Consider the following 22,459-nt stretch of genomic DNA (forward strand, 5'->3'; position numbering starts at 1 on the left):
CACACACACACACACACACATTTTATTCCCTCCATGGGTAGCTGTCTGCTGAGTTCAGTCCACTTTTCCTTTCTGCTTTAACAGGACAGCACTGAGTTTAATGCCTCACAATTGCTGTGCTTCCCATCCCCAATACCCAGAGACACTCTCCGTACCTTGCCACCACTGTTGGGGGGCTGCAGGAGGGATGGTGCCAGCAATCACTGTTTAAGGCTGTTTTTTCTATCTCTTCTGTGCCTCTTTCAGTGATACGAAGCTAAAACCAGGTACTATGAGGGCTCATCTGATTTTTGGTTCTCATGAAGGTGTTTTATCTGGGTAGATAGTTGTTAAATTGGTGTCATTGTGGGGGATGTTGGGTCGAGTCTTCTATTCTGCCTTCTTGCTCTGCCTCGAGCCTCTATACTGTCTTCTTAAGACACCTTTATTTGCTACCCTTGTTATTGTACTTATTTTCTCTTTATTATAATTTCTTTTTTTTTGTTTTGGAGAAGGAGTTTCGCTCTTGTTACCCAGGCTGGAGTACAATGGCACGATCTCGGCTCACCGTAACCTCCGCCTCCTGGGTTCAGGCAATTCTCCTGCCTCAGCCTCCTGAGTAGCTGGGATTACAGGCATGCGCCACCATGCCCAGCTGATTTTTTGTATTTTTAGTAGAGACAGGGTTTCACCATGTTGCCCAGGATGGTCTCGATCTCTTGACCTCGTGATCCACCCGCCTCAGCCTCCCAAAGTGCTGGGATTACAGGCGTGAGCCACCGCGCCCGGCCCCTATAATTTCTGTAAATTCCTAGAAGGCAGAAACTAACTTCTGCAGTAAACCACATTGCCTCAATATTTAGAAGAAATCTATCATCTTGGCAAAAGCAAGTATGATCATCGAAAATAAAGTAAAATGCAAAAGGGGTTGGAGACTGACATTTAAAGAAAGAGTCAATGCAAATAATAAGGAAATTTAATCAAAGCTTCTAAGATTCTACGCTTGAATTTTGATTTAGGATTAAGAGATTGAAGGAGTTTGAGAGAATTTGAAACAAAGCAAGGAATATTTATTATTTATTCCTTGACTAGTATGTGGCAGACACTGTGAGAAGTGGCTGGGATGGAATCTCTGTACTCAGGATTTACATTTTTTATGGAACAAATTACCTAAATAGTTTAAGAATTTTAAATTACTAATTGTTTTAATTTAATTGATTTTACATTAAATCTGTATGTAAATGCATAATTAAAAATCATTTGATGTAGTAGAGGTGCTAATAAAATTGTTGATCTTCAGTAACAGGAAGTGACCCGAAAAAATCTTTCGATTTTTGGTCCTTGCTAAAAGGTATCCTTGGTCCTTGTAGAAAGCTATTCTTATAATTTATCAAGTGTTTACACTTTTCTTTATTGTCTAATTATTCTTTCTATTTATCAGTTAATTGACATAGGAGAGAGTGTAACTATTCCAGATGAATTTACTGAACAAGAAAAGCAGTCTGGAGAATGGTGGAAGCGTTTGGTGTCAGCAGGAATAGCTAGCGCGGTTGCACGGACATGCACGGCACCTTTAGACCGCTTGAAAGTCATGATGCAGGTTTTTTGCTCGCCTTACCTACCCTTTAAGAGTTAAAGTAACTTGAAAAATCTTTGGCAGCTTTCAAAAAAGTTTAAAAAACTGTTTTGACACATCTTACGATACTTGTCATTAAAATTTTACATTTTTCTGAAAATGTAAATGCTAATTTCAACATTAAAAATTCAGAAGATGCTGCGTATTCAAAATAATTTTTATTTTAAATAATAATAGAACCACTCTATTAGAATGTTTTCAAAAACAAAACTAAATTCATGAAAGAAATGAGAAGACACCATTAGACTTTTTATTGGTTGTCTCTAACCCTCGCACCAACATAATAGCATGGTTCTATTCTACCATTTAATTACTAAGAATATTTCCAAGAGACAGAAAATAAGTTGCTTAGAATTTAAGATTATATTTTGTTTAATTACATTTATTTCAATGAATAAGCAATTGTCAATAATAGTTATAAAATAGTGCATGGCTTAATGTGTTAATGATCACAAGTAGAATCCACAATTAAAATTCTGTATTTGCTGAATACTTTCTCTACAAGGATATAAAAACTAATAGTCTACAACCTAATGAACTTAAATTTCAAATTCAATTTACATATGTGGGTGTTTTACCATCTTTTGCTTTTTAGTAATGTTGGTGACATTTTAGTAATGGATTATGAACAGTTATTATGCAATGTGAATTGTATAATAACTTTAATATCACATCTTTAAGAACTATTTCGTTTATACTATTGCCTCATTCTGAAAAATGGTTTATCTAAATTAAGAATTAAACTTATATAAATGTATCATTTTTTGAAAATATAGGCTGTTAGAAGGGTATCTTTTGGGGGAGGGTGGTTTCATTCATTCATTCATTCCACATATATTTATTTAGGGCCAATTATGTACTGGTTGCTTTAATAGGCACTAGGGATTATAGGAAAATGTTAGACATAGTTTTTGTCCTTAGAGAATTTACAAGCTACCTGGGAAAATAGTTAGACAGGTAACAATAGAATGTTATAACTGCTACCTACCCAGACAGATGATACACATAGTACTGTGGGAGCACCAAGTGGGAGTAAATACTGTTTCCCCCATGCCTAATATTTTTTACATAAATACATGGTAAGATTCTGGTTAATGCATCCCATGGAGATAGACCTTTAATTAAATGGGTTAAGTGTAGGGAACATACTTCGAATGGCATTAGATGGTAAGACACACAGCCCACCACCCTTGCACATGTTTGATTCCATGTGTAATCTATATTCTTTTCAGATAGGTGACTCAATTCAGTTAGTCCTTAGATAAGAGCAGGAGTTGTACATTCTGTACTGTGGTGGAAATATAAAACTCAGCTTCCTCAGTAACTGGGCCAGTCAGAAAATTAAATAATGAAATTTAAAGGAGAAAGATACAGACATGATACAGTGCTACCTACAGAGACAGACATATAGGGAGATGAGAAAGATGGGAAGGGGACCAAGAGGAAAATAAAGACAATGTGTTGGCTGTGTGCCCACCAGATGCTAGGTGCTAGAAACACAAAGATGAAAAGGCGTATTTCTTATACTTCAGGACCTTATAGAGATACAAACAACATATTTATGTGATGATGATGATGGTGATGATAATGTTGAAAATAGTAACAGTTGCTTAATTGCACATAATCACCATGTGCAAGATAGTAAATTATATTTGTCGCTATTGTAAGGACACAGGGTAGGGGAAATAAGTTCTCTGAGGCGATGGAAACGAGTCAGTGGATTAAGGAGGGAGCAAATGGAGGATCTGAATAAAGTAAAAAAAGAGAAAGGAGTAAGGGAGGTAGAGAGAGAAGAGTAGGAAGAGGATGGGAGACAGAAACATAAAAATGAAAAGAGAAATAGAGAAGAATTGGGGAATAAAGAGGAGAGAAGATGATAGATACAAGTGAGTTAGAAGTGGGGTGGGGAGAGTACTATAATGAGAAGTAAAGGAAGGAAGGGAAAGCCAGAAGGAGTCGCTGTCTGTTTATGCTGTTCTGGGTTGGGTCTCATGGCTTTCATTTATACTTATATTTGACAGTGAAATTAGTCCGTTAGAACTTGCCTACTCTGTTGACAGAGGTATTATTGTGTGAGCTTCACATAGCTGGAAAATAATTCTATGAAACAGAGGAAGACATATGTGTGTGCTCAGAAGTAGTTTAATATGGTTCATGAGCAGAGACTTAACAGTTAGAGAGCCCTGGTTGGAATTTCTGATACTTACTTTAATCACTTTTTCTGCTCCGTAGACATGTAGGTGGTTTTCAATCCTACTTTTTAAAAGCAAGTATTCATAATTTTATGATGAACACCGTTTATTAATCTTTATCATATTTATTTGTTTAAAGAATTTCTAGGGTAAGTAATGATATGAACATTTTTAAGGCTATAAATATATCACTAAATTATTTTCTAAATTTGTTCTACGCACAGAAGAGAATGTTCATTTTGCCTTGTTCTTCCATTATTTTTCTCTTATTTTATAGACAGGAGGGCATTTTATTTTATTTTATTTATTTTGAGACAGAGTCCTGCTCTGTAGCCCAGGCTGGAGTGCAGTGGCATGATCTCGGATCACTGCAACCCCTGCTTCCAGGGTTCAAGCAATTCTCCTGGCTTAGCCTCCCAAGTAGCTAGGACTACAGGTGTGTGCCATTATGCCTGGCTAATTTTTTTGTGTTTTTAGTGGAGATGGGGTTTCACCATGTTAGCCAGGATGGTCTCAATCTCCTGATGTCGTGACCCACCTGCCCTGGCCTCCCAAAGTGCTAGGATTACAGGCATGAGCCACCACACCCAGCCAGTGGGGCCCTTTACTTTCTTAAAAATAGCATTTTTTCTTATTATAAGATAAAACACTAGAAAAATCAAAAAACCCAGAAAAGTATAAAGCAAGACATTAAAATGACCTGTACTCCTCATGTATGAGGTTGTCAGGGATGCTATCTATAACAAAGTTCTGTAAACTGACTGGCTTAAATAACAGAAACTTATTGTCTTGGTTCTGGAGGCTAGCAGTCGAAAATCAAGTTGTTGGCAGGGTTGGTTCCTTTTGAGGGGCATGAGAGATAATCTGTTCCAGGTCTCTTTCCTTGGCTTGCAGAAGGCAGGCTTCTCTGTCTCTTCACCTCATCTCCTCTCTGTGTGTGTCCTGTCTCTGTGTCTGATTTCCTTTCATAAGGATTCCAGTCAGAGCAGGGCACTCTCTAATGATGTCACTTTAACAACTCAAAAAGACCCTATCTCTAGGTCACATTCTGAAGGAATGAGGGTTAGGATTTCAACATATGAAATTTCGGAGACACATGTTAACCCATAACACCTTGCCACCCAGGAATATCCACTGTTGAAAGATTGATGTATTTTCACCTATCCTTTATTCATTGCATATTTCAATGCACTCTTTAACAATATTCTAATATATTTGTATCATCAACGCATCTTATTTATGCTAAAATTCCCTGGTAATTAACTTATTTCTGCTTTCTTTAAATTGTCATTTTTTTCTTTTATGTGTCAGATTATTTGAAGTATATATTTTGGGACAAGAAAACATTAATATATCAGTTTTAGATGTCTCTGAGGGTAATTAAAATGATGTTGAAAATCATGAATTTATGCATATATGTATGTTTATTTTTATTAGTAATAGCAATACCAATGCCATAAAGCCAGTAAAATGAATTGAAAAACAAATAAATGTGCTATTTATTTATAGGTTCACAGTTTAAAGTCAAGGAAAATGAGATTGATTACTGGTTTTGAGCAGTTAGTAAAAGAAGGAGGAATTTTTTCCCTTTGGCGAGGAAATGGTGTAAATGTTTTAAAAATTGCACCAGAGACGGCACTCAAGGTTGGGGCCTATGAACAGGTAAAAACATTTTTGTGTGTGGAATTTTAAACAAAAATCAGATTTTAAATTTAATTCCAAAAATTCAGACTTTCATGAAAGAGAAAATCGGAGTGTGCACAAGCAGCAGTTTTCAATGTAAACACTAATGACTGTTTATTCTGAGTTGATTTTTTGTGTTTTTATATTGCTATTCTTTATAAGAGAAGTTCCATGAATTACTCTATATTATGATAACTGAAGTCTATTAGTAGATCTTTTAATGTCAGTGTGACAGTGTAGGAAGGCTTCAAAAAACATTTCATCATTGATTTTTTCTTTGCACAATTTGAAAATCTTACAGAAATTTCAGTTCATTTGTTAATTAATACTGGACCAACATCTTTAGCTAAGTGATTAACAGATAAAAACTGCATTGAATTTTAAAATTCGTTGATCTCATTTAGATTATTCACTTTGAGATGAGACATATCTATTTTCAAATATTATAAGATATTAGTCTCACATGAGTCCAAAAGTGCTCTGTGTGCTTCTCAAATTTTCTATCTTCACTGCAAAATCTTGTAGTAATTCTCCTTTCTTTAAACATTTTTATAGCATATAGGATTAAAGTGCTTATTTTGTAGACTCTTGTTTATAAAGTCACTAGAAGCTCAATATTTTAAGAAAATATTAAAGAATGATCATACCCTTTTCTAACCCAAACAGTTGAACATCAAATAGATAGATGAGTGGACTCTGGACTTAGTTGTAATGCATGCACATCTTAAAAATATACATCTCTGACTTAAATGGGGACTGGCTTACTCATTCAGCAAGTATTTCTTTTATTAACAAATTTTTCTTGAATACCTAGTGTGTTCAGATTATCTTCTAGATGATGGAGATGTCATAGCAAATAAAACAGGAAACCAATCAACCATCCAACCACCCAAAACCCAACTTCCTTTGTCAGATTTATATTAGAATACAGGTAGGAGGAGACAATAGCTAAACAAGTGAAATATGTGGTATGTCAGGTGGTGACAATGGCTATGGGGAAAACAGGATAGAAATTGGATATAGAAATTGGTAATTCTTTCAAGGAGTTTTACTGTGAAGAGGAGAAGGGAAATGCAGTGGTAACTGGAGGAAGTATGGGATTATGAGAATGTTCCATTCTAGAAATGGAAGAAGCAACATTTGTGTGCTTAGGGGAATAATCCACTGGAGTGAGTACAAGTGATAATACAGGAAAGGAGGGGAGTGTTGGTAGGGGATTGTCCTTGGATCTTTAAGCGGGTGAGAGGAGATGGGAGCTAATGCTCATGGAAAGGTTTGGCCTTGGTGAGGCATTTCGTCCATGGTTACAGGAGAAGGGCTACCGTGTGGACACAGTTGTAGGAGGTTTGGAGAAGCATTTTTCCTAGTGCTTCAATTTCTTCTGTGAAATGAGGAGCAAGGACATATTTGGATGTTTGAGGAAACAGAAGGTGTGAAATAGTCTTCCAGGAGAGTGGGAGAGCAAATGGATTAAGAAAAAAGTAAGACCGCTGGCAGCAAAGGTCCAGTTGAAGTCATTAGTCATGAATCTAAAGGGATATGAGGCAGCATGTAGATCTATAAAATCCTGTTTTCAATAGGTTTTGAACTCTGGCAGTTTCATAAATTTAAATATTTATTGTGTGCCTACCATGTGCTAGCTAGGTCTTATGTATGGGAATACATGAAAGAACAAGACACTGTCTCTGGCCTTCTAGACCTTATATTCTATCAAAATTAGATGCTGAAATTTAAGAAGTGTTTATCTAAATGCAAATATCAATTTAGTGGCTCACATCTATAATCGCAGCACTTTGGGAGGTGAGAGGATCATGTGGGCCCAGGAATTTGAGACCAGCCTACGCAACATAGTGAGATCCTTTCCCTACAAAAACTAAAAATAAAAAAATTTAGCAGGTGTGGAGGCACACTCTTATATTCCCAGCTACTTGGGAGGCTGAGGCGAAAGGATTGCTTGGGCCTAGGAGTTTGAGGCTACAGTGGGCTGTGATTGTGTGGCTGTTCTCCACACTGAGTGACAGAGTGAGACCCTGTTTCTTTAAGAAAAACAAAAAATATGATGATAGGCTGGACAAGGAAAATGTGGCACATATACATTATGGAATACTATGCAGCCATTAAAAAAAATGATGAGTCGTGTCCTTTGTAGGGACATGGATGAACCTGGAAACCATCATTCTTAGCAAATTGACACAAAAACATAAAATCAAACACTGCACGTTCTCACTTATAGGCGGGTGTTGAACAATGAGAACACATGGACACAGGGATGGGAGCATCACACACTGGGGTCTGTTGGGGGTGCTAGGAGAGGAACAGCAGGGGTGGGGAGGTTGGGGAGAGATAACATGGGGAGAAATGCTAGATATAGGTGATGGGGGGATGGAGGCTGCAAACCACCTTGCCATGTATGTACCTAAGCAACAATCCTGCATGTACCCTGCACATGTACCCCAGAACCTAAAGTACAATAAAAAAAACAAATAAAATATCATGAATAAATGTAAGTAGCAGATAAGCAAACAAAATACATAATTTTATTTTGGCTTAAAAAAAACTATGTTGTAAAGTTATGCTTTATAGAAGCATAGCAGTTTGTGTATTCATGATTGTTACTAGGAATATATGTGCTGTTATTTGTAAGGTAAGGCACAGATGGAAGAAAATGGCCTGGACCCTAAATCATCAGTATGTCATCCTCACTATTTATGGTGACACATATGTGGCATAAAGGACACTCCAGTTAAATGCACTGTTTATTACGAACAGGACTTCGGCTTCAAATTTCTTTCTTGTCTTCAACCCTGATGAGCTGGAGTGGATCACAAATCAGCAACAAAAGACATCCTTTTCTCTGTTTAGTGTCAGACTTGACTAGAAGCAGACTTAAGTGGCTCATTTCATACTTCTGCTCCCTTAGGACCCATCCTGGTTACTGCTAGCCTTTTCAAGGGCACACCACCTTGTGGGGGCAAAAAGAATGAAAGGAATGCCACATATGATGAAAAAACAGAAGTTGCTCCTGCCCAATTTTATTTATTAATATAATCTCATTTGTTTCCTCGCTGTCTAGAAACCCTACCTTCTCTGGTTAACCATTTTCCACTTCCCTAGATTTTTCTTGAGGACTCAATTTCTTTCCTTGACCCGTATCAGAGCACCTTATCATGGGAGGAGTGTTGTGTGGGGTGAGGTAAAATAAGTTCTAATATTTTAAGTTGTAATAGAGATTGTATTTTACTTCTTGGACCCCATATAAAGTTCTTCTCCCAGCTTTAGATCTTTCCATAATTTATCCCTACTTAACATGTCCAGTACTGCTGCTTGACAAATACTTCTTTTCAATTAAAAGAACCTTTTTATTATACCTTAACAAGTTGTGCTTTTCCTGTCTCCTTGATTTTGCTCACACTTTCTTTCTCATTGAGTTACCGTTTTTCCCCTTCTAACGTATCTAAATTATTTCAAGAACTGAAGTCTTTCCCTTCCTGAGAAGTAACCTACTTCGGTGTCTGCTCTTTCTGCCCTAGTATGCTTATTGGCTGTGCCACTTATGTAAACTAGAATCAGGTTCAGATGCATGTGACAGAAAACCCCAAATAATAGTGACTTAAGTAAGATAGAAATTTATTTCTTTCTCCCAAAGTCTGAGGACAGAGAATTCAGAACTGGCATGGAAGTGCCTTGAAGGTGAAAAGAAACTCACTTGCAACCAGCTCACTATGTATCATCTGTAGGGTATGGTCCTTGTCTCCATGAGTCTTAGATGGAACTCCAGCAATGACATCTAAGTTTCAGGCAACAACTAGGGGAAGAAGCAAAGAAGGGCATGTCCCCTTCCATGCAGGACACTTCCCCAAAGTGACATACAATACTTGTGCTTATATATTATCAACCAAAACTTGGACACATGAACACATCTAGTTGAAAGGGAATCTATGTATATAGTCTTTAGCTGGGAAACAATATGCACAACTGTAAATTTTTATTTCTTAGGAAAAAAGGAAAATCAATTCTTGGGATACCACCAGCAGTCTCTTCCACTTAACCAGTTTGTGTTCTTTCTTTTGAAACCCATGTTTTAAACCATGTCTTCCAGAAAAATAGTATGCTGCTTTAGAATAGGGACCATAGCATCATTCCCAGAATAGTGCCAGCATATCACTGAGTGTTACTAAGTAAGGAACCTAGTGTCATCATTTTATAGATGTAAAAATTGAGGCAAGAGAGGATAAATTACTTGAAATGACACATTTAATTGGCAATACACAATTAGAATTCCATGCTTGGTGTTAATAAACGGTGTTGGGAAAACTGGCTAGCCATGTTTAGAAAGCAGAAACGGGACCCCTTCCTGACACCTTACACTAAAATTAACTCCAGATGGATTAAAGACTTAAACGTAAGACCTAACACCATAAAAACCCTAGAAGAAAATCTAGGCAAAACCATTCAGGACATAGACATAGGCAAGGACTTCATGACTAATACACCAAAAGCATTGGCAACAAAAGCCAAAATAGACAAATGGGATCTAATTAAACTCTAGAGCTTCTGTACAGCAAAAGAAACAATCATTAGAGTGAACCAGCAACCAACAGAATGGGAAAAAATTTTTGCAATTTACCCATGTGACAAAGGGCCAATATCCAGAATCAAGTAGTGATGTTGAGCAGCTTTTCATATATCTGCTGGTCATTTGTATGTCTTTTTTGAAGAAATGTTTATTCAAGTTCTTTGTTCATTTTACAATCAGGTTATTTGTTTCTTTTGCTATTGATTGTATGAGTTCCTTATCGATATTGCATACTAAACCCTTATCAAATATATGATTTGAAAATATTTTCTCTCATTCTATAGTTTGCCTTTTCACTATGCCACTTATTTCCTTTTCCTTTCACTTATTTCCTAAATAGCATAAGCTATTTAGTTTGAGGTAACCACTCTTGTTTATGTTTGCTTTTGCTACCTGGGCTTTTCATATCTGAAAAATCATCGCCCAGATCAATGTCAAGAAGCTTCTCTCCTATGTTTTCTTCTAGTAGTTTGTATTGTTTTAGGCTTGATGTTTAAGTTTTTATTCTATTTTTAGTTGTTTTTTTGTATATGGAGTGAGACAAGGGTCTCTTTCTTCTACATGTAAATATCCAATTTTTCCAATACTATTTATTGAAGAGACTATCCTTTCTCCATTGAGTGTTCTTGGCATCTTGTCAAAGATCAGTTGACTGTAGATAAGTGGGTTTATTTCTAGGCTTTCTCTTTTGTTCTACTGGTATAGTTGTCTGTGTTTATTACCATCCTGTTTTGCTTAGTATAGCTTTATAATTAATATGTTTTGAAATTGGAAAGTGGTTATGCTCCCAGCTTTGTTTCTCTTTCTCAAGATTGATTTGTTTATTCAGGGTCTTTTGTGGTTTTATATGAATTTTAGAATTTTTTTATTGCGATGGAAGGAATAACATTGGAATTTTTATTGGGATTATGATGAATTAGTAGATAGCTTTGAGTAGTATGGACATTTGACCAATGTTAATTCTTTCAATCCATGGACATGGATGTCTTTCTATTTATCTGTATCTTCTTTAATTCCTTCAACAATGTTTTATAATTTTCGGTTTATAAGACTTTAACCTCTTTGTTTAAGTATATTTCTATATATTTTAATCTTTTGTGCTATTGTGAATGGCATAAAAGATTAAAGATTATGATTTTCTTAATTTCCTTTCTAGATAGTTAATTGTTTGTGTGCAGAAACACTAGTGAATTTTTGTATGTTGATTTTTCTGTCCTGAAAATTTACTGAATTGTTTGTTATAACATTTTTGGGGAGATGAGTCTTTAGAATTTTATGCATATATGACCATGTCATCAAAAACAGAGATCATTTTACTTCTTTATTTATGTCTTTTCTTATTTTTGTCTAATTGCTTCAATTAGATTTCAATACTATGTTGAAGTGGTAAGAGTGGGCATCTTTGCCTTATACTGGATGTTAGAGGGAAAGCTTTCTATTTTTTTTTCCCACTGATTAGGATGTTAGCTGTGGACTTTTAATATATGGACTTTATTGTGTTGAGGTAAGTTCCCTCTATGGCTATTTTGTTGAGCATTTTAATTATAAATGGATGTTGAATTTTGTCAAATGCTCTTTCTGCACCTATTAAGATAATTACATGTCTTTTTTCTTTCATTTTCTTATTGTGTTTATCACATTAATTGATTTGAGTATACTGAACCATCTGTGCAACCCAGGGATAAATCCCACTTGGTCATAGTGTGTGATCCTTTTAATGTGCTATTGAATTCAGTTTGCTAGTACTTTATGAAGGATTTTTTTTGTATCTGTGTTCATTAGGGATATTGGCTTGTAGTTTTCTTTCATTTTTTTTTTTTTGTTATCTTTGTTTGGATTGATATTAGCATGATGCTGTCCTCATAAAAAATGTGGGAGTGTTCCCTCTTCTTCCACTTTTTGGAAGTGTTTGAGACAGATTGGCATTAATTCTTTGACTGTTTGGTAGAAGTCGTCCATGAAGTCATCTGGTCCTTGGCTTTTCTTTGTTGGAAAGTTTTTGATTATTCATTCAATCTCCTTTGTGTTATTGGTATGTTCAGGCTTTCTATTTCTTCTTCATTCAGATTTTTGTAGATTGTATTTTCCTAGGAATACATCAGTTTTTCTCAAGTTATTCAATCTGTTGGCATATAATTCTTATAACCCTTATCAGTCTCTTATAATCCTTATTTTTGTAACATAATACTCCTTTTTATTTCTAATTTTATTTTATTTTTTGAGATGGAGTCTTGCTCTGTCACCCAGGTAGGAGTGCAATGGTGTGATCTCCACTCACTGCAACCTCTTCCTCCCAGGGTCAAGCAATTCTCCAGCCTCAGCCTCCTGAGCAACTGGGATTACAGGTGCCCGCCCCCCACACCTAGCTAATTTTTTTTGTAATAAAGACGGGATTTCACCATGTTGGCCAGGCTGGTCTCAAAACTGGTGACCTCGGGTGTTCTGCCCATCTTGGTCTCCCGAAGTGCTAGAATTACAGGTGTGAGCCACCATGCCTGGCCTATTTCTAATTTTGGTTATTTAAGCCTTCTCTTTTTTTTTCCTTTAGTCGAGCTATGGTTTTGTCAGTTTTGTTTATCTTCAAGAAAAAAAAAAACAATTCATCTTTGTTAATTTCTTTTATTGTCTTTCTATTCTCTACTTGATTTAGCTCTACTATCTAATCCCTGTGAGTTTCTTCTTTATGTTAATTTGGGGATTAGTTTGTTTTTCTTCAAGTATAAAATTAGGTTGATTGCTTGAAATCTTCCTTTTCTTTTTTTTTTTTAATCCAGGCATATATTGCTATAAAATTCCCTCTTAGTACTACTTGTGCTGCAACCTATAAGGTTTGATATCTCATTTCTTTTCAATTTGTTTCAAGATGTGCTTAAAATTATCTTTTGGTTTCATTTTAGAAATTGGGCTTTGGTCCGGCATGGCAGCTCATGCCTATAATCCCAGCACTTTGGGAGGCCAAGGCGGGCAGATCACCTGAGGTCAGGAGTTTGAGACCAGCCTGCCCAACATGGCAAAACCTGTCTCTACTAAAAATACAAAAAATTAGCTGGGCATGGTGGCAGGCACTTGTAATCCCAGCTACTGGGGAGGCTGAGGCAGGAGAATCGCTTGAACTTGGAAGGCAGAGGTTGCAGTGAACCGAGATTGCACCACTGCACCCTAGCCTGGGTGACAAGATTGAAACTCTGTCTCAAAAATAAAAAAAGAAATTAGGATTTAAATTGGTTTTGAAAAAGTTATTAGTTGTTCAAGTGTATGTCAATTAATATGCATACATTTTTGTCAATTTTTTCATTTTCTTGTTTATTGTTTTCCAGTTTTATTCCATTGTGGTCATAAAAGATACTTGGACTGACTTCAGTCTTCTTAAATTTGTTAAGACTTGTTTTGTAACCTAACATGTGGTCTGTACTGGAGAATATTTCATGTATGTTGAGAAGAATGGGTATTCTGCTGGTGCTGTTGGGTGGTAAGTTCTATATATAGTTGTTAGGTTCATTTTGTTTACCTGTTGTTCAAGTCACCTGTTTCTTTATTGATACTCTGTCTGGGAATTCTATCCATGATTGAAAGTGGGGTATTAAAGTTCCCTACTATTACTGTGTTGCTATCTTTCCCTTCAGTTTTGTCAATATTTACTTTATATATTTAGGAACTCTGATGTTGAGTTCATATATATTTTTATTTGTTATATCTTTCTGTTCAATCACCTCTTTTATCATTATATAATATCCTTCTTTATCTTTGGAGATGTCTCTTTTGTCTAAGTATAGCCCTGCATGCTTTCTTTTGGTTACTTTTTGCATGAACTATCTTTTTCTATACCTTTACTTTCACCCCATATGTGTCTTTAAATATAAAGTGAGGTCAGACATGGTGGCTCACACCTGTAATCTCATTGCTTTTGGAGACCAAGGCAGGAGGATCACTTGAGGCCAGGAGTTCTGGACCAGACTGAACAATATAGTGAGACCCCCAACTCTATGAAAAGAAAAAAAATAGCTCTTCCTATATTCTTAGCTACTCAGGAGGCTGAGGCAAGAGGATCACTTGAGCCCAGGAGTTCCAGGCTGCAGTGATCTATGAGTACGCCACTGCACTCTTGCTTGCATGACAGAGCAAGACAACCTTATCTCAAAAAAAATGAAAAAAAAAAAAAAACCCAGCATATGTATATATATATGTAAGATTTTCTAAGGGAAATCTTAGAGTTTCATGAACCTGGATATCCATTTCTCCTTCTAGATTTGGCAAGTTTTCAGCTGTTATTTTTTAAAAATAAAAAATATATATACATATATATAATGGGTCTCTTGTATCCATTCAGCCACTCTATGTTTCTTGATTGGTGAGTTTAATGCATTTACCTTTAAAGTAATTATTAATAGGTGAAAACTTACTATTGCCATCTTATTAATTGTTTAATGTCTGTTTTGCTGCTGTTTTCTTTTCTTCCTGTCTTTCTTGGTTATGATTTTTTTTCCAATTATATGCTTTGATTTTTTTCACTTAATCTTTTGTGTATCCATTAGAGATTTTTTGTGGTTACTTTGAGACTTGCATAAAATATTTGTAATTTTAATCATCTATTTTAAATTGATACAACTTAACTTCAGTCGCACACGAAAACTCTACACTTTAATTCCCTTTCTCACTTTGTGTTCTTATCATCAGAATTTGCTACTTTATAAAAAGACACAATATAAATTGTGTCTTTATTAACAATTTTTTTAATTTTTAAAAAGTTTTGGCCGGGTACGGAGGCTCACACCTGTAATCCCAGCATTTTGGGAGTCTGAGGTGGGCAGATCATGAGGTCAGGAGTTCAAGACCAGCCTGACCAACATGGTGAAACCCCATCTCTACTACAAATACAAAAATTAGCTGGGCGTGGTGGCATGTGCTGTAAACCCAGCTACTCAGGAGGCTGAGGCAGGAGAATCACTTGAACCTGGGAGGCAGAGGTTGCAGTGAGCCAAGATTGTGCCACTGCACTCCAGCCTAGGTGACAGGGAAAGACTCCATCTCAAAAAAAAAAAAGTTTTTATTTTTTATTTTTATTTTTGAACTTTTCTGCTCAGGAGCACATGTGCAGGCTTCTTACATAGGTAAATGTGTGTCATGGGGCCTTATTTTGCAGATTATTTCATCACCTACATATTAAGCCTAGTGTCCATTAGTTATTTTTTCTGACCCTCTCCCTTTTTCCACCTTCCACCCTCTGATAGGTACCAGTGTGTGTGGACCCCTCTATGTTTCCATGTGTTCTCATCATTTAGCTCCCACTTATAAGTGAGAACATGCAGTATTTGATTTTCTATTCCTGCATTAATTTCCTAAGGATAATATCCTCCATTTCCATCCATGTTCCTGCAAAGGACATTATCTCATTCTTCTTTATGGCTGCATAATATTCCATGATGTATATCTATCCAGTCTATCATTGATGGGGATTTAGGTTGATTCCATGTCTTTGCTATGGTGACTTAGTGCTGCAGTGAACATATGTGTGCAAATGTCTTCATAACAGAATGATTTATATTCCTTTAGGTATATACCCAGTAATGGGATTGCTAGGTCAAATGGCATTTCTGTGTTTAGGTCTTTGAGGAATGACCACACTGTCTTCCACAATGCTTGGACTAATTTACACTCCCACCAACAGCATATAAATGTTCCTTTTTCTCCACAATCTCGCCAGTATCTTTTATTTTTTGACTTTTTAATACTAGTTATTCTGACTGGTGTGTGATGGTATCTTGTTGTGTTTTGATCATTTCTCTAATGATTAATGATGTTGAGATTTTTTTTATGTGCTTGTTGACCGCATGTATATCTTCTTTTGAGACCTATCTGTTCATGTCCTTTGCCCAATTTTTTATGGGGTTGTTTTTTTCTTGTAAATTTGTTTAAGTTCCTTGTGATGCTAGGTATTAGACCTTTGTAAAATGCATAGTGTGCAAAATTGTTCTCCCATTCTGTAGGTTGTTTATTTACTCTGTTGATAGTTTCTTTTCCTAATAAATTTTTATCTTTTAACTTTTATATTACATTTAAAGTAATCTGTGCATCCCCATTACAATGTTACGTCAATATGTATTTGTCAATATATTTACCTTTTCCAGTGAGATTTATTATTATACATGTATTTGCATTGCTGTTTAGCGTATTTTCTTTTCAATTTGGAGAATTCCCTTAAGCATTTCTTGTACAACAGATATAGCGTTGACAAATTCCCTCAGTTTTTGTTTGCTTGGGAAATATTTTCTCTCTCATTTTAAAGTATAATTTTTCCAGGTATAGTATTATTGGTTGAAAAAGTTTGCTTCTTTAGTGCTTTGACTATATCATTTCACACTCTGCTGTGACATACATCTTTCAGCTGAGAAATTCACTAATAGTTTTATGAGGTCACTTTATATATGATGGGTCACTTTTCTTTTGCTGCTTTCAGAATTCTCTTTGTTTTTCACCTTGGCAATTTAATTTGATCTTAAAGTGTCTTATTGTAGTCCTCTTTGGGTTGATCCTGTTTGGGAAATCTTAGAGTTCCATGAACCTGGATGTCCATTTCCCTTTCCAGATTTGGCAAGTTTTCAGCTGTTATTTTTTTTTAAATAAGCTCTCTACTTCTCTTTTATTTTTCTTCTCTTTCTGGAACTTCCATAATGTATATATTGATTTGCTTGATAGTGTCCCATAAATTCTATAGACTTTCTTTTTTTCATTCTTTTTTCTTTTTTCTCTTCTAGATAATTTCAAATGACCTGTCTTCAACATGACAGATGTTTCTCTAGTTTGTTGAACTTCTTTAAAACAATTACTTTGGGTTATTTGACAGGCAATTTGTAGATCTCCATTTCTGTGGGTCCAGTTACTAGAAAATTTTTGTATTCGTTTTGGTGATAAAAAGTTTTCATGATTTTTTTTCTATGTTCTTTGTGCCGTTTTGTTTGCATTTGCACATTTGAAGAGTCATCTCTTCTAGGGTTTACAGACTGGCTTTGGTGGGGGGGAACCATTACTTGCAGGTAGGTATGAGAGTGTGGATGGCTAGAGTGTGGCAGCTTTGTTTAAAGGGGAAGTATAGTAGCATAGACTGAAGGCATCTTATCAGCTTTAGGTCCACATCAGCAAAGACTGCAGTGATCCCTGGCAACCAAGGTTACAGGTGCCTTCATGATTAGGTCCTCTGTGGTGAAGGCTGCTAGCATTCTCTTCTCTCCTTTTTCCTCATGGGGAGAATTTGTGGTTGAGAAGATCCCTCTTTATACTAGGGTACAATCTAGTTTTCACATTGCTACTAGAGTAGTCTCTTAAAAAACTAAATCTGGTATGTCATCTCTCTACCTTAAAACCTTCCAGTGGTCACTCACTTCTCTTAATTGCAACATCCAAAATCCTTAAATTGACTAGCAAGGTGCAAAATGACTTGGCCTCTGCCCTCTTCATTTTCATTCTTCTTTGCAGCCAAACTGGCTTTTTTTTTTCACTTATTCTAGTTCATACACCAGGGTCCTTTTTATTTCAGGCCTTCTCATATGCTGTTTCCTCTACCCAACAGGAGGGAATTACAACCAATACTGTTGTAGCTGTTCTCAAAACTATACTTGAAATTTGCTATCACCTTTGGGTACTTTGGCTACTTTTTTGTTTGATGGGTAACACAAGCTTTTATCCCAGAGGAATCTGAACTTTTAGTTGCTTTGTTCTTCTCTGTCCTTGTTTGCTATCATTACCCCATTCACTATTACTACCATGCAGTAAAACACCATATATATAAGTACTCACCTATGTATCCTTGGGGTTTATCATATCAGTGAAAGATGACCTGACTTTTACCTGCCAGTATCTAAAATTTATTTGCTTATGGTCTTTCTTTGGCCTCTGGAGCCTGTTCTGTTTCTGGAAATGGCAGGCTGGAAATGATAGAGAATTAAGGCCCCTGAACGCAGCCTTCACTAATACCCATCACTTGTTCAGTTGGGTGGGATAATTCTGAAGTCTATGTTCTACATTATTTCCCAGAAGTTCTTCACAAGATTAAGCCCTAGTTGCATACCATGGCAACATGCTTAGCAACACATACTTTATCAGCTTTCACTATTCCCTTTCACACATCCTCAGTCCCCTGCTAGTGTTTTCTAGCATCGCCTCCAATGCCTTGTCTCAGGGTTATGAAGCAGGTTCACTATGCATTGGTTACTCTACCACTTGCACGGTTCCGATGAGAGAGAACACTCACACAATAAGTTAAGTGAAGGAATTTTATTACTCACAGATAGACAGCAAGGGCCAACAGTAGCCGAGAATTCATGGTGAGCCAGTCCCCCAAAGCTGAGGAAGGCCATCCAGGGTGCACGGAGTCTTACCTACATGTCTCCCATATCACACTGCAGCTGAGGGACTCCAAAAGGCACTCAGCTCTAGGTTTTATACTCGGGCAACTTGGCATGCTGGGCTAGTGCTGTAGTACATCCTGTTTTAGGAGGCTTGGCGACTGAGCCCAGGCTAGTCTGACCAGTTTCCCGTATCTCAGGATGTTGCATTTCCAGCACATTCTACAGTTATTCTTGAGCATTACAAGCAAGAAAGGGAAGATCTTTGTTGTCAAGGTCATCCAAGGACTTGTCCTGCAAGAGTTTGTTTATAGGGGAACCGGTATCAGACACAAGCAACGGCTCAGTTTCAGGTACAGGATACAGTGCTGTGCTTTATTTGCTTTGCAGATATTGCATTTTCTTTCCGTTTTTTCTTTTTGATTTCTGTTCTGTTTTTCATACTGAAGGTTTGTGGCAACCCTGCATTAAGCAAATCTATCAGCACCATTTTCCAACAATATGTGCTCACTTGTGTCTGTGTCACATTTTGACAATTTTTTGCAACATTTCAAACATTTTCATTAGTATTATATCTATTATAGTGATCTGTGATCAGTGAGCTTTGAGATTATTATAGCAACATGTGATTTTTCCAGATAGCCAAGCTTTTTAGTATAATCTTATTTCCTTCAGTTGGGATACAGAAGCGGGTGACTTTCACATCTGAAGTGCCATGTTTCTTGACTTTTAATCCAGACAAAGAAAGCTCCCTTAGCAGAGCTCCATTCCTACAGCTTCTGCTTGTAAATTGGCTTGGAGAAGCCCTTGAGGCATAAATTAGAGCAATACTTTAGCATTGTTTCACAGATCTTCCTAAAAGCAGCAAGGACAAACAACACTAACCAACATACTGAGATATTACAATGAGTTTTCCTAGAACTTCAGGCTCAAAAAGCACACTGTCTACCTTCAAAGTTATCCCAGGAGGCAGTTCAGTCAAGCATTTCTGTAAAACATCAGAAAGATCATCGCCTTCTTAGCCTGTAATATCTGTGTCCTCTCCTAACAATAAAGCAAGTGCCACATATTTTAGGTTTTAGTTATAGTAGCACCCTACATCCAGGAACAAATTTCTATACTTGTTAGGGTTTATTCTAAGATATCGTAACAAAGACATTCCAAAATACAGTAACTTAAATGAGATAGGGGCAGGTGGTCCAGGGTTAACAGTACAGCTCTGCCATCTTCCATACATGGCTTCAAAGGTTGTACCTGCCTTTGCCATTTCTCAGGTAGAGGAAAGACAAACATCTTTAAGGTGATGTCTCAGAATTTGTATACGCAACTTCCCTTCACAGCACGTTGGTCAAAATTAGTCACTTAGCCACACAACCTATCTAACAAGGAGCAAAAGAAAATGTTCTGTAACCGAGTCTGCTCTGTTACTAAAATGAAGAATATAATGAAAACTAGATATAGTATTTATTATAAAGAATGTGCTTACTAGAGCTGGCTTAGATCTTAAATGATTTTCCAGTTTTAATCTCCATGAAACTTGACTTTACTTCCTGGGAAGCCTGGCCTATAGGGTTAGAGTTACATTTTCCTTTTTTCCATGTGTTTTTTGTGATATACTAGCTATTACTTAGGCTAAGAAGTAAAGTGTTTCTTCTAAAAATAAAAAGCCCACATTAAGTTACTATTTTTGATTATCCAGTAACCAAACAATATTAAGTGCCTTCCATATGTAAAATGTGGTGCTGAAAAGATAGAAAAGATACAATCTTTCTCTCCTTTGTGTCATTTGCATACCTCTTATGAAATAGCATATTCATAAATATGTTTAAAGTGATTTAATATTGTCAACTTATTCTGCAAAAAAAGAAAAAAGGAAATGAGAGTCTAAATGAAAGGGCTTTACTTATTATCAATTATCAATTATCAATTTACTTATTACAATTAGTTACATAAAAATTAAAGTCAGGAATTCTAGGCTGTGCTAATATTGGGTATCTAGTATACTTTTAAATAAAATTTTATACTCCTAATTAATGTTATAAATATAGAAACAATATATAGTTTGTTTCATTAATATTATACATTTCAATTTTTATACAGTATAAGAAATTGCTTAGTTTTGATGGTGCTCATTTAGGAATTTTTGAAAGATTTATATCTGGATCATTGGCTGGTGTAACTGCCCAGACCTGTATTTACCCCATGGAGGTATGTATTATAAAATTTTAACTAAAATCATACTTTTAATGCAAATTATAACTTTTTATAAATGAATCTCAGTTAAGTACACTAAGCAGCTTTAGAGCTATAGGATTAAAATCATATCAAGACTCAGTTGGTGGCTGGGCACGGTGGCTCATGCCATAACCCCAGCACTTTGGGAGGCCAAGGTGGGCGGATCACTTAAGGTCAGGAGTTCGAGACCAGGGCAATATGGTGAAACTCCATCTCTACTAAAAATACAAAAATTAGCTGGGTATGGTGGTGCACACGTATAATCCCAGTACTTGGGAGGCTGAGGCAGCAGATTCAGTTGAACCCAGGAGGCAGAGATTGTTGCAGTGAGCTGAGATCATACCACTGCACTCCAGCCTAGGTGACAGAGTGAGACTCCATCTCAAAAAAAAAAAAAAAAGTCAGTTGTTGTTGCTTAGGACAAAGGTATTATTGTATATGAACCAACAATTTTGTTGATTGATTGAGTGATAAAATCACTTATTTATTCATTGGATAAATTTTTATTGTATACCTACTAAGTTTAAGGTATTTTACTAGGAGCTATGCAGGAGCCAGAGAAGAGTCATACAGGGATTTTTGGCTATGTAGCATGTAGTCTAGAGAGGGAAATTAAACATGCACATCAATAATAATAATCTAAAGTAAAAATTATAAATTATGAAAAGAGTTCAATATAAAGTGCTATGGAAATTGAGAAGGGGAGAAATCATTTCAAGCTAGGGATTTCATGAAAGACATGAATAGAAGCTGGGTGCGGTGGCTTATGCCTATAATCCCAGCACTTTGTGAGGCTCAGGCAGGTGGACTGTGTGAGCCCAGGAGTTTGAGACCAGCCTGGGAAACATGATGAAACCTCGTCTCTACAAAAAATACAAACATTAGCCAGGTGTGATAGAGTGTGCCTGTAGCACCAGCTACTCAGGAGGCTGAGGTGAGAGGATCACTCCTTTGTCAACGGGTGAAGGTTTCAGTGAAACATGATTGCACCATTGCACTCCAGCCTGTGCAACACAGCAAAAAAGACTAGAAAGATGGGAAGACCAGATGCAAGACATTACCAGCATTCAGGGAACTGATAATAAGAGTTCGAAGTATGATAGTGACTGGGGGAAATTAACTCATGATAGAGCTGTCTTGAGAACTGTCAACCTGAAAAGTGGAAAGTGGGAGAAAGGAAGAAGGTGAAGTTCTCTTTGGGTCCTGTGCCTGAGTGTTTAGGAAAGTTGCTCTGAGTTACGTCTCTGAAACAGAGAATGGAGGAAGTAAGCCAGACTCAGAGAGGTGATGAGCTCAGATTTACACATATTTAAATTGAGTTGTTGATGGGACAACCAACTTATGATTTTCAGTAGGCCACTGTAAATGTGATACTGAGACTTAAGACTTCAAGTGTTGGTGTGTCACCTGAGAGAGGTGTTATTTGAAGCCAGGGGATTGTCTATTAAAAAAGGAATGTTTAAAAAAATGCTGAGAAGAAGACTTTTGAGAAGATCTTAATGTAGGGAGTGAGAGGAGAAAAACATGCCAGTGAAGCACACAGAAAAGATTTACTTGGGTAAGAGGAGAATGCACTGCCTTGTAGAGGATAAAGTTTTAAAAATGAGACTATCTAAAGTGTCTAGGTCTGCAGAGAAGTCCATAAAACAAAAAGCTTTCTACTGACCACTCAGAGGCTGCCCCATCAAGATACACAGTTTTCTCAATCAAGACAAAGTTTATACTTAAAAAAATTCAATTTTTATTTTAGATACAAGGGGTACATGTCTTGGCTGTTTTAGAGAGCCATTTCTCCAAGCATGTATAAAGGACTTTTAAA

General features: G+C 36.4%; 1 protein-coding gene across 1 annotated transcript in view; it reads left to right on the forward strand.

The window, feature by feature from the left end:
- LOC108298553 (calcium-binding mitochondrial carrier protein SCaMC-1-like) overlaps positions 1-22,459 on the forward strand; it is a 37,297-nt gene that overhangs the window by 12,694 nt on the left and 2,144 nt on the right. The window contains exon 2 of the mRNA XM_037735829.1: positions 20,506-20,613. Coding sequence (XP_037591757.1) covers positions 20,506-20,613 — 108 coding nt within the window. The remainder of the gene's footprint in view (positions 1-20,505; positions 20,614-22,459) is intronic.

The sequence above is a fragment of the Cebus imitator genome, unplaced genomic scaffold, assembly GCF_001604975.1.
Source record: "Cebus imitator isolate Cc_AM_T3 unplaced genomic scaffold, Cebus_imitator-1.0 Scaffold994, whole genome shotgun sequence".
NCBI classification, from domain to species: Eukaryota; Metazoa; Chordata; class Mammalia; order Primates; family Cebidae; genus Cebus; species Cebus imitator.